The sequence below is a fragment of the Magnolia sinica genome, chromosome 10 (genome assembly GCF_029962835.1).
Source record: "Magnolia sinica isolate HGM2019 chromosome 10, MsV1, whole genome shotgun sequence".
NCBI classification, from domain to species: domain Eukaryota; kingdom Viridiplantae; phylum Streptophyta; class Magnoliopsida; order Magnoliales; family Magnoliaceae; genus Magnolia; species Magnolia sinica.
Window position 1 is genome coordinate 20,471,906 of NC_080582.1, and position 18,455 is coordinate 20,490,360.

Consider the following 18,455-nt stretch of genomic DNA (forward strand, 5'->3'; position numbering starts at 1 on the left):
ATTAATAAATCACATGAAAGCGTAGGATAAGAGTCTCTTAAGAGGTAATGTTGTGGATGTTGAGATGTAAAGCTGCCCCAAGAAGATATATTGACATCGTTAACACATGTATGATGTTACAAGAGTGGGAATGGATCATGGCAACACAGTTGAGTTTCCTATAGCAGTGACCAAGTTCTAACACTAAGCCTCTACAATTTTGAACTTGTAGATGAATTTTAAAAGTGAAATTTAGTGATGTAAATGCAATGGGAAAGAGAGGAGCAGAAGTGTAACGTCTCGGAAAAATCCGTACAAGGACCCGAGTACCACCTCAGGCAGAAATCACCCAGGACCAAAACCTTTAGAAATTAGGTTAATATTAGTAAGTGCTAAACTAGAGTGCTTATGAAATTAGCACTAATCACTTTAAATATGATCTGCAAGACCCAAACCGTGCAGTATCGTTGACGCTACGTTATCCTGAAATCTAGAATCTATCCCTAAACCCGGTTGCTCTCGGGAGCACACCAAAACTCCGTATCGGACCTCGACCGCACGTCGAAAGTCCGATTACCCCGAAACTATACGGATATGACCGCATTACTGGACTTGACAACCTCCTCGGAAATCAAGTCTTAATTGTGTCTAGAAATGCACAACTTGAGCTCGGAGCGAAGAGTATGAGAAACGTGAAAATATTTAGAAATAAAAATCCGAATTTAAGTAATCTGAGTAGTGTCGCTTGCGGGCCAAATATAAGGATTCAGACCATCAGAATCTGACCCAAATACACCCTTGGATCAGGAGAAATGTCCCACACATGTCGGTGTACTTGTGACCCTGATCGAGTGGCCGTGACCATTGAACTGAAACTGGTCCGCCACGGCTGATCTACAAACCTGATTGGAACGAAAACTCAGCCTGACCTAGATCCATGGTCAGAGAACTTAAGTCCGACCGCACATGGAAAAGAGGCCACCAGAAGTGCTCCGTTGGGCCGGAACAGTCTATATTTGGATATAACCTAAGTATACCTTGGCCCTGGGGCCATTTCCATCAAACCTGGGCCTATATAAGGACCTTAAACACTCTCTCTCATATGCCATACGAATTTTGCAAACCCTAAGGGAAAGAAGAGATAAAAGAGAAGGGAAAAGAGAGAGAGTGAGAGTGAGAGTTAGAAGTTCCTCCTAGGATTCGATCTCATTACTCCGCGCACTTAGCCACCCCCTCTGTATCACAAATTCGGCGTTTTCGACAAAGTACTTGGGTAAGAAAACCTAACCCAAACTTGTCTTAAGGTTTCCAACTATTGTAATAGATGAAATAGCTGACCTATTTCCTAATATAGGTTATTGTGGTGCCGTAGACAAGACTTAGCTTTAAAACTGAGTTCGTTACGAGTCTACCGGCGAAAGGTGCGGACTATAAACATATAGGTTATGGTTTTCAAGGCTTTCAATGTCGGTTAATGGTTTATTACTGATGTGGGTGCTATTTCACATGCCAAATGCGTCGTTTGTTTCGCGTTTCAGATATGTATGAACTATTTGGAGTTTAGTGTATTCCATGTATTTGTAGAAAAGACCGTATACGTATGGAATTTGAAATTATGTTTGCCATGATTAATTGTCGTGTGATTATCCTAGTTGTATGTGTAACAACTCCTTAATGAAAGGATTTGCCCTAATACGCGCTATCACTAACATACGTCATGTATGATGGAATATGTAGTCTAAGTGTTTGTAGAAATGTCTGAATGAACAAGTGTGTAATAAAATGTACATTATATAGGCGTTGAGAAGAGATTCTCAACTATCTTGACGATGTGTATGATTTCCTCCATGTAACTTACATTCTGTGTCTGTTTTACTTAGAAATTACATAAGTGTGAATTCATGTTTAAGTTGAAATCCATCAAATGCTCATATGCTAGTATGATTGAAATTGTTGATCCATTACTGTTCTGATTAGCTTGCATGATTATTTGTTATAATTGAATGTGTTTGGGACTACGGAATAGTCCAGGCAATTGGTAACAGGCATTGAATAGGTGGCTGAGGTTGATTTTACCACATAGGACGTGATCGATGAATCCGAGTCGTACTTGGGTTATCGACAGTGGTTAGGCCACACAGAGTGTTTACGCACTTCATGTCGATCAACTCAACGTGCGCTCATACCAGTCGAGCTCGTCAAGTAACCTGATTGACCCGATGTATGTTCACCATGTATGGACGCTACTGCTTGAATCTAGGGTACCAAACTCACCAGTGAAAATCCCTTTAAACCTTGGTACCTCGATCCGCTAAGACTCATGAGCCGGGCATGGTGGTATGGGATACCGTGGTCGAGCTGTCGGCCTACGCTGGGGTGACGAGCCTCCCCGTAGTGACCAGTGAGCAACCCAGACTCGTGAGCCGAATACGGTGGTATGGGACACTGTATTCGAGCTGTCAGCCTACACTGATAAGGTGATGAGCCCTTTGTAGTGACCTCGAGCGTACGCTAAGACTGCGTAGCGGCGACGAGCCCTTACGTAGCAACAGGAGTACACTAGGCCTGCACTGATAAGGTGACGAGCCCTTTGCAGCAACCTAGAACCGTAACATCGTATGAGATTTACTAAGATTAACAACCCTACATTGGATCATCGTTTGGGAATTGATATAAGGGAGGTACCTTGGCTTCCCAATCCTGCTGTATAAAAAGGACTAATAAGAACTTGGTAATCATGTTCATGCATCGCACTGCATATGCCGTTTGGCGTTGGGCAGAGCACTGAGGAAGTGACTGACATGCGCGACCTAGAAAAGGATCGCAGAGGGAGTGCAGGCGAGGGCATGCATCATTTATACATACCATTCTAGCATTAACCAGAGTACTTAGGAATGTTTGATTGTATTGCTTTATCATTACTGCTTGATTGAATTGATAACATGCTAACCTTTGCTTTATTGTTCCACTGAGTTGATCACTCACTTCCACGTTACGGGACGGTGTTGTACACACCAACCAGACTCTATCTTAGATGCAGATGGAGACCCAACTGATGAGGCGGAGGCGGACTTCGTAGACGATGAGGATGCCTTCTCCTATATGCAGTATTCTGGCGGGTATACTTAGACCATTCTGATCGGCGGGGCTTCAAGGTTGAACTTATAGTGGACTATTACATTTTGACATTTTGTAATTTGAATCAATACATGTAATTATTGACCTGGCAATGCACACATACTTTGAGGAACTAAACTGGTTTATAAAGTTATACATACTCGTTTTAGTCTTCCGCTTGCATAGTACAATTGTCTTTAGATTATGTTTTGCTGATTTGGCTTAATCTTATTCATGTTTTATGCACTATTACAGACAACATTTAATCATCATTAAATATGTTGCATAAGTGATGCGTTAGAACTCGGGAGTTGGACTTCTACTCGACCCTCGATTTTCAGGACGTTACAAGAAGATTAGAGAAGAGGAAGAGAACACTTATATCACATGATTAGAATGAGTATATTTGTAGCATGGTACCTTTTTTAATATAAAAATGGAAACTCGGGCCTTCTACATTGATTTGAGTTGGAATCATTTCAGTGGTCCCATACCTTTACAATATTGTGCTACCCATTTATAAGAATAAGAAGACATACAAAGCTGCATTGTCATGTGATTAAACTTATTAATCATGCTATGAAACTTCGGGAGATAGTGATTGAGCAAAGATGAAGGCATGAGACGAACGTATCAAAAGATTAGTTTTTTTTTATGCCAAGAAGGTCAACCATTGAGCTTATTGCGACTTAAAATTGATAGAGAAATATAGAAAGAGAAGGAAGGATCTCCACATGGTCTTCACAGATTTGGAGAAAGCATACGGTAGGGTCCGTAGAGACAATTTGGTGGGTGTTAGGAAAGAAAAGAGTCTCAATAGGATGTATTGACATGATTAAGAAGATGTAAGAGGAAGCGATAACAAATGTAAGGACGATTGTTGGAGAGACAAGTCAGTTTCCAATTACTATAAGCTTACACGGTAAAATTAAAGAAGAGGAAGGAGAGAGAGAGAGAGAGAGAGAGAGAGAGAGAGAGAGCAATATGATACTCCCATGACTCCACAAGAATATAGACATTCTACAATAGTCCCCCTCAAGTTGACAATGGATATCAAGCATGCACAACTTGAAACAAGTTTGATGGAGATAATCACAAATTCACAACTAATGCCGAGAAAGCCAACAAGTTGATCATTAGATTTATTTATTTTTTTTAATATGAAATTTGAACCACTTTGTAAGCAACTCTCTCGAATGAGGTGGCAATCATTGTTCGAAGTGTCCCCAATAATATCTGTATCTCTAGCTCAGCGATACCGATGACATTGGTAGCAATATTGATAACACTGCTACTATCAGAAATTCCAGGTATTGCCAATATATCGCCAATATTTTCGACTGTGAAAAATTCCAGGTGTCGCTTGTATTGCCAATGTATCAATATCACCAATGTATTGCCAATATTTTCAACAGTGTAAATTTCATGTGTTGTTTGTATCGCCAATGTGATAGCGATATTTTGATAATATCGCCAATGCATCAATATCAACAAAAATATGTTTATTTAAAATTTTAAAAAAAAAAAAAAAATCCACTTCAAATTCTTTTATGGGTGCATGGTTGTATACAATGTTCAATTTGTCGACCAAAGTATCATTATCACAATGTGGGCAAGATCAAGACCACAATCTTTCATTTCCTTTCCAATTGTCGACGATTTCTCAGCGAAATACCATGTTATCGATATTCTAAAATATCGATGAATGTTTGGATGAAAGGTCAGATGATTGGATGGACAAATGGGATGGTTGGATTGATTTCTTACGACAGCACATGCTTTTAGGCCCCCATTGAATGGAAACTTATTATGTATGCATTCTTTTTGCAATTTTTTTTATTCCTAAATATGCAAGTGTGTATTTTAGCATCTCCTGAAGTTTTATTTAAAAAAATCCACCATTTTCTCCATGTCTCCCAACATTTCCGGTTATGAGGGATATCAATATTGTTTATGTATCCTCAACTAGTGAAACTAGTAATGATACCAATACTTTGAACACTAGTGGCAATCCACTTCGATATGCTTCATCTGCTCATGATATTACATATTAGAAGATATATGTTACAAAGTTATCACAATGGAGCTTCATCAAAAGATTAACGAAAACACCCAATCTATTAAAAAAGATTTCAACTATAGTAGATCACACACACCATGGGCCATAACCCTATATTCCATCTCAACACTATTCCATCTCAGCACTCGAACGAGTAAGGATTGATTGCTTTTTACTTTTCAATCTATCAAGATTACCACCAACCAATGTGAAAAAACTAGTAATAGATCATCTAACTGTGTGAGATCTAGCCCACTCAACATCAAGTATGCCTCCACATAAAGACGACCATGCTTTGAATATAAAAAAAAACATCTTCTAGGTGTTCCTTTTAAATATCACAAGATACAATACATAGCTTCTAAATGGTCTGAGCAAAGACCATGCATAGATAAACTAACTGACAATACTAACCTCATAAGCAATATTTGGTCTAGTAATGGTCAAAGAGATAAGTTTGCCTACCAGTTGCTGATACATCCCTGCACCTGGCAACAAATCTCCATTATTAGCCTAGAGGCAATGATTTTGCTCAACCGGATTATCACTCAGTCAGGCTCCTAACTGATCAACATCATGCAATAGATCAAGAACATACTTTCATTGAGAGATGACGACACCCTTTTTGTATATGGCCACTTCTATTCCTAGAAAGTAGCACAACAGACCAAGATCTTTGATTTCAAAATCCTGACCTAGAAAAGTTTTCAAGTTTTGAACACCATCCGCATCATTCCCAATAACAGCAATATCACCAAACTATAAAATGGTAATGGTGATGCCAAGCGCCCAACAACTAAAAAACTTAGTATAGTCAGCACAACGTACGTGGAGATTGCTTGAGTCCACACATAGCGTTTTTGAGCCAACCAAAAATTCTAAAACTAGTGCTTGATTCAGTTTCTATTTGTACATATCCCTTATTACTTACTTCAATGAAGTTATATTAGTGTTTATTCTCCTGACCTTTATTTGCAACTTTCAATACTATAGAGTTTTTGGAAAATCTAATGAGGAGAAGGAGAGAGTTTACGTCATAACTATTTGCAATGAGATATCCAGGGTGTATCGTTAAGGTGAGACACTTTGCTACCCAAATCCTCCAAGCTACCATGGAGAATCCATCTCAATGTGATACAGTGAGGTTACTAGTGTGGTATATGATTTATTCATATAATGTGAGAGAGAGAGAAACACATGAGAAAGTGATATACTTGGAGGAAGGAGTATTTGGGGGCACGTGTTAGTGCAACCCCTTTTTATGTTAAAATTTATAACATTTTTTAAAGAAGCATTTGGGAGCACTTTAGGTTTATCGTAGCCCTTTCACATCGATAAAGAATAGGTTTTTATGCTTTCTCCCTCATGTTTAAAGAAAAATCCATAAAACATGTCCTGATTCCCTTTTATTTTATGTTTTTATGGATCTAGAATATATTCTTAGTTCACTCCATTTACATGAAGGAATATTTAATACATTGCCAAAGTAGGACTGCCAATGTGGATGCACACCAGGGTTTTAAAAAGCCATAATGTTCAACCAATATAAACATATTGCATCTTTAAAGGCTATCTAGGAAATGCGATACATGACTGAATTTAGTCATTCTTCAAAATTTTGGACCCCATTAGCTCATATAGCAGGCATCAGCACCGATATAGGCGGGTATGGGCTACTACGACCACAAAGACCCAAATTTGTTATTTTTTCCATTTTTTTTTCTCTCATTTTCAGCTTCTTTTTTCATTTGAACAATGGGGAAAGCTTTAAAAGTTATTTTAGACTAAATTTAGGCCTATTTTAGGGATCAAAACAAAATATTTGAGTGGGATATGATGAATTAATGAGGAATAGACCATTATCAAAAAAAAAAAAAAAGGTAATCATCATTGTTTTTCATGTTTTCATCTTCTTCTTTTTTTTTTTTTAAATGCAATTGTGACCTAATTCACCAAATCATGCTTGATTTGTGTTTGATTATGGTCCATTCGATTGACTTCCAACAAGTCAAGCTGACATGCAACATTTTTATCAAAGAATGGTTTGATAAACCATTAGATACATGTCAAAAATACAAAATTAATAATAATAATAATAATAAAGATCTTGAATATCTCATTTTTCCCTTTTCATGATATTTTCCTTATTCTTTAGCTTAAAAAAATTTCAACCAATACTGGCAATATGGTTCGATATCAATATGCAATAGCACCACAACTTGTGTTCAGGTCAACCCAAATATGACTTAACCCAACCCGAGTTTCAGTCAGGTTGTCAAGGTCCTTAGGTTGGGTTCGGGTTGAAAAACGCAAACCCAATCTGAATTCAAGTTGGGAAAATTCAAGTATAGTCAGACTGGTTAGGCATAATCACATTTATTTAGGTTGGATTGGGTCGATCAGGTTGGGTCGAGTTCGGGGCTCCACAGATTAAATTTAGATTGGTTTAGGTCCTAAGTAGGATCTTCTTGAGGTCAGGTTGGGCTCCGGTGGACCCTTAACCCTAATACGCATGCCCATATCATTTCGTTTTTCTGCCAAACCGATATGCCCTCCTGTATTGATATTTAGAACCATGATGCATACTTCCATACAAAATTCGTGAGCCCCGCTGTAGATGGAGCATGTCATGGATGATCACACCTCGGATCCAGATTCTTGGTGATTGCAAGGATTATTATCAAAAGACTATGTCCTCATTTCTATAATCAATAAAACCAATAGTAGGGCCAAACTTTTCTACCCCAATTGCTTTTCTAGGGTTTTTATCTTAGTATGATTAAAGGATAGGGATGGGTTGATGAAGAATGAGAAGGGTATTTAGGTCATTTGTTGCAAGCCTTACCACGTGCTTCACGCAGAAGCCTGAGATTTTGCCCACTACCAATAAATAGGACACTGTAGATTTCATGTAAATCCCATCAAAACCAATTCCCAACATTCTATTACAATAATGTATTGTAAAAGGTGGGTACAAGAAGAGATTTTCCTACCATGTTGTTTGCCTCACATCCACCCTGTCCACTAGCTAAAGCCCCTCATGTTCACCGTACATCCCACAACCCAGCCTAATCTAAAACTTCAGTGGTCCAAAATACAAGGAACAATGTTAGATTACAACTAAAGCCTCTAAGCATAAACGTTGTGGCCTGGCTATGTTTTGGATCGATCTTATTTTTGGGAATCTCTTCTTCCTGGTGGTTAGCACCTAATGAACAGGCTAGATTGAATAGATACACCATTGTGAGCAACCTGTGGTTGGAGTCCTTTCCATTTTTTCACTGTGGCGTGGCCTAGCTAAGTTGTAGATTGGGCAGATATTTCACTGAAAGGCCTAACGTCAAGACACTCACCATATGGATGGAGCGGATGGAACAGAAATGAATAAAATTGTATGATAGTATGGAGGACTTCAGTCCTTTTCCTTCGTACAACTCGTTCACCTTCCCTCCATTCCAACCCTCTCCCCATGTCTCGCAAATCACTTCATCTCTAAACGTACGTGACACGTGCCATACCCACTAGTCTTTGTAAAAGTTGTCAATTAAGTTACACCTTATCGAACATTTCTTCTTTGTTAAGCATTGGTTAAGCCAGTTTGCTAAAACTGAAAAGATTGTTAGGTATGTTAGCATTTGGATGTCCACCAAACTTTTTCTTTCTCTAGAATAAATATTCAAGCATTGTGCTGGTGAGTATGGGGCAACCACAAAAACTGGAGCTTTGCAAGATTATCTGTCCCTGTCTTGATTTCTGTTCAAATGCTGAGAGAGTTAAAGCATGTCTTTGCTTATCTAACTGATGATTAGGGTGAAAATGTAGTGCTTCCAACAGCATTAATGATCACATCCAACACAACCCCAAGAAAATGTGTGGTAGGAAACAAATTCTATTGAGTTATAAAAGTGATTATGGTGATTATTTTACCCATATAACAAAAATTGGGGTAGTTTTTCCCCCCCAAAACCATGCCTTTCACCAGTTTTTCAAAACTTGCCCAAACAAGTTTTTGAAAAAAGGGCAAAGTTGAAACCATTATTTCTGAGTTTGTAATATTACTTTCTAATCTTTGATACAATTGTTCAGATTCATGATGGAAGTTATGGCATAAGTTTGATACCAGCTGAACCTGATGCAACCTTCCTTTATCCAAGCTTGAGAGTGGAAATGAGAGCACAAAACTCCCACAAGCACAATGTAATAGACTATTACATAGGTTGGTTGCAATCAAGTGCTATCTAATAGTCTATTACATAGGTTGATTGCAATCAACTAGTTGATTGCAATCAGCCATGCTTTAAGGGATAGAATGCTGGGCAGTTGAACATGTTCACAGGATGAGTGTAGTTGAAATGAGTAGGTTGAGATGTATGAGTGGCAAGACAAGGAAGGATAGAAATGAATGCATTCAAGGGAACTTAGGAATAGAACCAATAGGTAATGAAATGAGGGAAAGTAGACTTTGATGGTTTGGTCATGCGCAAAAGAGACTGAGAACTATGCCTGTTAGAAGGAGTGAGTTGGTACAAGTTGAAGGCTCTAAATGGACAAGGGTAAGGCCCAAAAGAATGTGAGGGGAAATAGTAAGAACAGAGTTGATTACCTATTTACCTATGGTCTAACTGAAGTTATGGCCCTTGATAGAGTGGAATGACAGAATAGGATTCATGTGCCAACCCCAATCAGTTGGGGTAAGGTTTAGATGACAATGATGATGAATCTTCGATACAAATATAGGAAGGATCAGAATTACTTACTTAAGTCAATGTCAAAAAGTTTCTTCAGACCAGGCCTTTGAACTTTCACAACCACTTTGTCTCCACTATGTAGAGTAGCTCGATGTACCTAAAGTCAGCAATCACGAAATCACAAATCAATAAAATGTTCGGAGAAGCTCATTACAGCAAATGTGTGGCCAACAATTAATTCTGAAACATAACATTAGATAAATAAAAAGTTAATTCTAATTTAGGATAGTGTTATTATTATTCTCCACTAGAATGCACAAAAAATGCTTGTTGTCACTTGCAGAATCAGGATACAGTGATTTATATAAACAAGATGTTAGATTTTCATCTTACACATAGAACAAGGATAGGTAAACATTTTGCGCTACAGAATAGCATGAACTGGAACCAGGATGGCAGGTCTACTGCAAAAATGTGCCTTAGATTTTCACATCCGACTTTCAAGCAAATGACAATGTCAGAAGAAAACTGACTTTTTCCTTTATCTAAGGAATTAGACAATGAGAATCAGACAATGAGACTAAGGAAACTGCAGATAGATTTTTATTTTATTTTTTTCCTCGTTCAAAGAATCAGCCTGCAAGACTGTAATAACCCGGATTTCCCATACTTGAGTCTGGAAATGTCCAGATTATTACATAGAAATTTTTTCGCTTAAATGTGCTATAGGATGTTTTTACTTCCGCCAGAATGAAAGATGGCTTATATAACCTTCGTTGTTAGGAATTAAAAGGAACGTTTTTATGAAAGTTGCTCAGAACATAGATTCCAATCAAAATAAGCTATCTTTCGAATACGAGCATAAATTGCAAAAATTAAGAAATTGTCCTTATGAACCCATCACATTTTCTATCCAAATAATAATAATCTATTCGGAAGTAAATAGTGGTATTAGTGTAGAATAGCTAAAGGAACAATTCCATAAAACCAAAATCTCAAATAGACCACTAGATCATGGAGATCTAGCACATCAACTCATCGTACCCGCCAATTGGGAAATATGGTCCCAAAGGTAAACCAACCATTCTCTTCACCACGTTGATAAACCCTAAACCCACTGTTGGAATTATGAATGCAGAGGTTTAAATGTGATTTCCAAAGTGACCCGAGACTTATAACAGTTCACATTAACCTAAACCTAGAATGATTAAACGGACCACTTCTGGTGATCCGATCGAACCCAAAATTTATACCTAAGTTATTGGCCACGATTTAACAGTGCAAACCAAACCTCCACTCTTAGATCATCATCAAAATACCCAAACTAACAAATCAGCCCCTCAATCCTTCATTTAGTGTCCCATGATCATAAAATTAATGTTCCTAGAGTCGGGGCAATGGACTTTATCTAATGAATGTCTTGGATCGCACCCTTCGTGGGCTGATCATGGAAATTAAGGAGAGCAATTTATTTTAGTTCAAAATCCACCTAATTAGAAGTTTCCTAATCCTTTTAAAACTGGTTAGCTTAAGCCCTATGTAACTTGGAGTAGGATGTCAAGTTGGACCATTTCCCATGGTCCGTTCGTGATGAAATTTCACGTAATTGTCAGGATCATTCTATTGCGAGTTTGTAGAAATTTTGGGACCCGATCATCAAGGATGGACCATACATCTCATGAATGGTCTAAAACACATCCTAGGTGTTCACCCATCATGAAAATTATATCTTTGGTTGTCGTTCTGTGCAAGACAACGCATCAGATGGTGGAAACACCACACGAACGAGACAGAAATCGAGTTCCGCCTCAACTCAAAAAGGGGGTTGACACACAAACCAGCCCTTGGGCATGTGAAGTCATCCAAAGGGCTGGCCGGCCACTCAAAGTGGAGGCCCCCTCATGAATAGTGTCAAATCCACGCCGTGCACTAGCACCACTTCGTCGAAACTAACTAGTATATCAAAAATCTGAGTGAGCTACAACCTAGGTGGGCCATCTACATCGAAAGGGTGGATAACCCTCGGTTGGAAAGTGGACCTAGGATGGTCTGATGGTTACACAAAAATATACCTTGGAAAGGGATCAAAAAACCAAGTTTCGTGAACGTTTTGGATCCCGAATACAATAAGTGGACCACACTTACTCCCACATTCAACCACACAAAGGGGCTGCCCTAGGCTTCCTCAATAAGAAGGAAGGGCTGGACACCCAACCCCCTTTTGCATTTTGAAGGAGGGAGAGAGAAAGGGAGAAAGAAAGAGAGAGACAAGGGTGTGGGCATCCCCACCTCTTCAAAATGAGTTTTCTTCTACTTCCTCATCCTCCTCAATTAAAGGTATGTCGGCCCTACATTTAGGTGATGTAGAGAAAATTTTAGTTTTCTAGTTTCTAGAATGCTCGATCGAAACCCTAGTTTGGATCTACACCATACACGTGTAATCTAAACTGTGTAAACTTGAATTTTTATTTTAGGCTTTAAATTCTCCCTTGGATCAGCCCTAACAAAACCCACGATCTGAGGTGAGGGATTCCTTTAAGCTTACTTCAATTTAAGATTAATTTATGCATGGTTTCTCATATTTTTGTTATATAACTGCATATAACTTGATTGTTATTGCGATTTTCATATTATTAAGTTATTGATCTGTTATGAATGGTTTGTTATGTGGGAATTATGTTTAATATGTGACATTAATCATGTTGGACAGATTTTGTGGTATGGATCACAAAACTACACCTACTCCGCGAAACTACGTGCGTTCGGGCTCCGAACGGTTCATAGTTCGTGCATCTTTTGGACCATATGTTTAGATCGACAAACCTTAAGGGTCTTTTTTTTTTATAATAATCTTATTTAAATTCCATATTTTAAACCTTAGGACATCGGGACCCACTTTTGGACATTTTGGATAGGGCTGTACACAAGCCAAGCTAGCTCGAAAAGCTCGCCCGGCTTGGCTCGATCTAGCTCAACTTGACTAGACTCAAACATCGATTCGAGACGAGCCAAGCTTCATATGACCCAGCTCGTTTTGAAAACAAGCCAAGTTTAAACATAGTAGAGCTTGACTCGACTCAAACCCAGCTCGGCTCGACTCGAATATATATTATATTATATTAATATTATTATATTTAAAAAAATTAAAATAAAATAAAACTTAAACCACTCTAGTCATTTGATCATTGGCCTTCAAATCAAGGTATTCCATAACGGTAACAGTGGCTGTAACAGCCATCACCATTGCCTTTATGACATGGGCTATAATGGCCGTTACGGCTGCTCTCTCTCTCTCTCTCTCTCTCTCTCTCTCTCTCTCTCTATTGAACAAAAAACTGAAAAACCTATATCTGCCTCGTCATGGACCGTTACAACCTTTATGAGATATATTACTAATTGAATATTTGATTTGGGGGTTGGGTCAGGTTGGGAGTAGACTCGACTCAACTCGACTCGGGGTAAGCTCGCCTCGGCTCGATTCACTAGCTTGACTCGAAAGGTTTAGCAAACAAGCCAAGCTCCAATGGTAAGCTCGAGGCTGAGCTCGAGCTCTAGCTCGAACTCGAGGAGAGCACGGACGAGCCAAGCCAAGCTTGACCCACCTCAACTCAACTCGGCTCGATGTACAACCCTAATTTTGGACCTACCGAGTTGAACAGTCTGACCCGAAATTGCAGTTTTTTTTTCCTATGCACTTTGACGTATCTTGATTACTTTCTACCCTATTGGGGTTTCTTTTATTTAAATTCCAAATTGATTTGTCCATAAAAACACTGTTGGACTTTTGATGAACTTATGAAGAATATTGGATTCAAGCCTTATCATTCGCCGACTTTAAGAGTGATGCGTGTTTCCACTCTATGTATTGATTTAGCTTATGCTACTCTTTCTTTATTCTATTTTATTGAGTTAGCCTTCTGCTATTCTTCTTATTTCTCTTATGGCTTGGGCATGTGCATGTGGATTCCATAACCCTCATGGTTTAATTTAATTCTATTGATGCATGTGATGTGTTTAAAGCCTCACAACTTAGTGACTTGTTTATACATCATGAACGTAATGTGCTCTGGGTAGTGATCCTCTTGTTTGGCGCATGATTCCTTGGAGCAGCAGTGGTATCACACTTCGATGCATGTAATTCGAACTATCATGGTACATCACTCTGGGGATTTGGATGTCGCGATTAGTCGGATGATGAACAAATCATGTTGTGTAAATCTACTAATCCATGTGTAATGTCATTTAAGGGTGCTCACATAAATCCATGGTAGCATTGGACACACCATCATTATCTCCATAGTTATGGGATGAGAAGCATGTCGGGTTTATGAATAATTCCATTATCCGGTGGTCGCTTATGCGTTTTGCTACACTCACTGTACTAGTTTATGAGTTTTACGTGTAAAGGCATGCATTCATGTAGGTTGCTTGTGCATAACGGACTCCATTTGCAGTATGGAATGCGAGAATATCAGGACCCATGGATTGTTTTGCTATGATGAATTACTTAAATTGTTAATCTTGGAAAAAACTATCACTATGGGTGGGACGTTGACCCTCTCCAACCATATAGATAGTGCATGTGACGTACAGGTGGAGGAGACGGGCAACAAGCTCCTTAGTGATGATTACTGCGAGCGACGTGGGCTTATATTGCCCGATGCATCTAGTTTATCTTTATTTTATGTCTCATGTCATGGATTTGAACTGATTTGAGAATGATTGTAATAAGCTCCCTTCTAAGTGAGAAGTAGACTTAAATAATTGAACATATTTTTTATTAAATGGAATAAGAATTTTGGTGTGGTTGGTGTTATCCTTGTGATTGAATACCTTCGTGAATGTATATGCATATGACATATGAAAGGCAGGAAGTACATTTCTGATGCAGGACAATTAACCACTTGCTCTAAAAGTTCGAACTGTTAAAGCATGGCAAATCAATCCTTTTATATCATAACCCAGGCCCCACATCTCATGAGTTAGAACCTCGGCCAAACCCCCCTTATAGGCCCCAAATCACATGAGTACCGCCTCACACGAGCCACCTGCCTCACATGGGTGGGGCCTGCCTCACACGGTCCGCCCACCTCGAGTGTGCCCCTACATCCCACAAGCAAACCCACTTGAGCCCGGTGTGAAAATGCCCATGCATTAATTACCCCCGGTGAGGAGTCTCAAACATGAAACCTCCCGCTTTGATACCAATTTGATGCAGGACAATTAACCACTTGCTCTAAAAGCTCGAACTGTTAAAGCATGGCGAATCAATCCCTTTATATCATAGCCCAGGCCCCACATCTCATGGGTTAGGACCTCGGCCGAACCCCCCCTCATGGGCCCCAAATCACATAGGTACCGCCTCACACGAGCCACCCGCCCAGAGTGTGCCCCTGCACCCCATAGGCAACCCCACTCGAGCCTAGTGTGAAAATGCCCCTACATTAATTTCCTAACACCACAGAACTCGAATCCCATGCGATGTACACTAGAGTCGATTTTTTGGGCATTATAGAGACTAACCTAATGACACTATAAATTTCTTTTATAATTGTTTCAATAGCATATTTACCAAACAGAGAAAGGGATGCAGAAGCAACAAGAGAAACATATATATTGAAATTCTCATTTTTCAACTGTTCTAGTGTAGCATGAAATGAATGCGGGTGAGAAGAATCAAGAAATGCTTGTATTTGATAGGAAAAACGAGTTTCCTAGTAACTATGGTCAAACTCTCGAATCCAAACATAGAAAAAATAAAAAGTTTCATGCATAGCCAAAGTTCAAGAACTCCATATTGATAGGCAGTCAATTCTCTAAAAGTAACTAACAAAATACAAATCTATAAGCAATACTCAGAATCTAAGAGTTCCCTGATATCATCATAAAGATTTCATTGCAGCACTAGAAAAGGAAAAAAAAAGAAAAAGGGAACACGGCCTCTCAGTTCAAGAAATACAAGAGAACACTAAATAAAATAATTAAGAAAAAGCCCAATGCAAGACCTAGATAACTTAATCCAAGAGGAATCCCATGAAGATGCTCTTTTTTCTTCTTTTTTTTTCTTTTTTTTTTCCTAAAACCAATTTAATGAGGTTCCAACCCAGTTATTTTTAGGAATCCATAAAGATGTTTCCTCCGAAGGTGAAGCAAATGCACCACAAAGCAGAGAGTTAAGAACCACCAGAAAAAACACAATCTGAAAACAAACAATATAAACTCTCAGAAAGAATGAATGCTAAACAATCAATCTCCAAATTCAAGAGCTCATTTAAATGGAGTTTCCTTTTGTTGTTGTTACAAAATCATGGGTTATTTTGGTCAGTGTTCAAACTATCGATGATATTGGTCGATATTATTTATTTCGCAGCTCGGATAAATGAGCTTCCTTCTCAGTTGTAGTCCATAAAGTACTCACATTGTTACTAGTTTGAGCCTCCAAAAGACCATAATGAGTGCATTGTCAATTTCTGCAGCTTCTACGATGACTGCCATCAAAATTTGTACCTCTACCTCCCAAGGGTTTATAGCATTAGAATGTCCTCACCCTGAATCTCTACCACTAAACCGACGATCACCATTACCACGGCCACGACCACCAGCACCACCATGATTTCCACCACCTCCTCTACCAGAGGAAGAAACTAAAGCAGATCAATCAGAACAAGATAAACTTGGGGTGGGCACATTGACCACACGTTGAACACATACAAAGGCTTCCTTGGTAGAAGGAATTTCACAACCTCCAAGAATATGGGCTTGCACAGGCTTAAACAGTTGTCCCATACAATTTATTTGTTGTTTTGAAATAAATAACATTGGCACTAATATTTGGCTCCATGCTATTCCATAAGAGTCTGTATTTGAGCATCTTCAGCAATCCAATCATCATACCATGTGGAGCCTTCATCAAGCTTTGCAGACATTAAATACTTTTAACTTTCTCTTTCCTGTGAGGAAAACTTCTGCTGACATAGCCCATTGTAGATAGCTTGCACCATTAAGCTTGGTCGATGTGATTTGAAGATTCATTAGCTCATTTTGAGTCAAAAACTATATTTGGCATCACTTTTTATCTCCATTTAAACAAGATGTGAAAAGGATCAAATATCAAGGGAAGAGTGAAACTCGAACTCACCTAACAATGCTTTCAAATGTCAACTAATGATCTTCGCAATGGATTTCACCCACATCAACACTTTTCATGGGAACATATATTCTCCAAATATGGTTGTTGATGTACAAAAATCCACTTTGAACCATCGAGAATTGGTTTCATAAGAAGTGGGCCGCATTCCCACTCACAAGGAAGAAGACATCCCACCATATAGTGGAATGACAATGAATGAAAGAGAAAGAGAGGAAATCAGACCTGAAGAGTTTAGAATTTCACCTTAAAGAAGATAATGAAAAAAAGAAGAGGAGATCGCATAGATGAAGAGAGGAACAATAGCACCCAAGATTTTAAAACCTTGTTTATTAAGAAAAGACGGAAAAGGGAGTAACAGAGAAAAAGAATAGAGGAGAGGGAGTGACAGGGGGGTAAGAGAGAGAGAGAGAGAGAGAGAGAGAGAGGTAGTGACGCCTCCCCTATGTCACTCTATTATATTAGGAGAAAAAAAAATTACAAATATGCCATGATGACTTAGTTCCCTTATACTCACAGTGTTCATAATATCGATACTATCGGCCGATATTATCGGTATCGCAATCCTACGACACGATATCCTTCAAACGAGACCAAGAAAGTAATATAAAAAAATAAAAAAAAATTACGCAGACAGCATCATTTTCCAATAAAATAAAATAAAATAAAATAAGAGAGAAACTAGATTTCAGTACCCGTACAAGAGATTGTCATCATCGGAAGCTTTCATTTGGTGGGCCATTCGAATCGAAGCTTCTTTCGTATGTTAGTGCAAAAAAAATCTCCGATTTGGGAGAGAAATCTGTCAAAATCTAAAGAAATCCGAGTATTTGGGCGACATCGGGGGAAATCCTCGTCGAAATCTGGAGAATCTTCTCCGAAATCCGAATATTTGGGAGATTTGGAAGATATTTTGGGGCCGGAACCCTGTCTGCTTGGGAAAAAAAGGGCGTCTGGCCCTTTTTTTGGAATGGAGCCACCGACTGGTGTGTTGACGTCACCAAATTCTGTGGGTCCCATCATGAGCTATGTGTTATATCCAAACCGTTCATCCATTTGGCAAGCTCGTCATAAGGCTTGAGCCAAAAAATAAGACAGATCCAAAGATCGAGTGGACCACACTAAAAACAGTAGTGGAAGATTGAACGTCTACCATAGAAACCCTTTCGGGGGTCACAAAAGTTTTAGATCGATATGATATTTTTTTGTTCCTCCTCATCTAGATTTGTGCGACCTAATGAATGGATTGGATGAAAAATAAACATTATGGTGGGCCCTACAAATGTTTTAACGGTGAGAATCAGTCCCCACTGCTATTTGTGGTGTGGTCCACCTGAGCTTTGGATATTACTCATTTGATCTAAAATGATCTCTCTGAATGCGTGCACGGTATAGATATAATAAATACACTCCTGTGGGGCCCATTTAATTTTGAACCTTCATACAACTCGAGCTGGTGGAGCAT

At 38.9% G+C, this 18,455-nt stretch overlaps 1 protein-coding gene across 2 annotated transcripts in view; it reads right to left on the reverse strand.

The window, feature by feature from the left end:
• The window catches only part of LOC131258139 (protein ACTIVITY OF BC1 COMPLEX KINASE 7, chloroplastic), a 137,726-nt gene that overhangs the window by 86,652 nt on the left and 32,619 nt on the right, over positions 1-18,455 (reverse strand). For both annotated transcript variants that reach the window (XM_058259248.1, XM_058259249.1), the window contains one exon: positions 9,913-10,000. In XM_058259248.1, the coding sequence (XP_058115231.1) occupies positions 9,913-10,000 (88 nt within the window). The remainder of the gene's footprint in view (positions 1-9,912; positions 10,001-18,455) is intronic.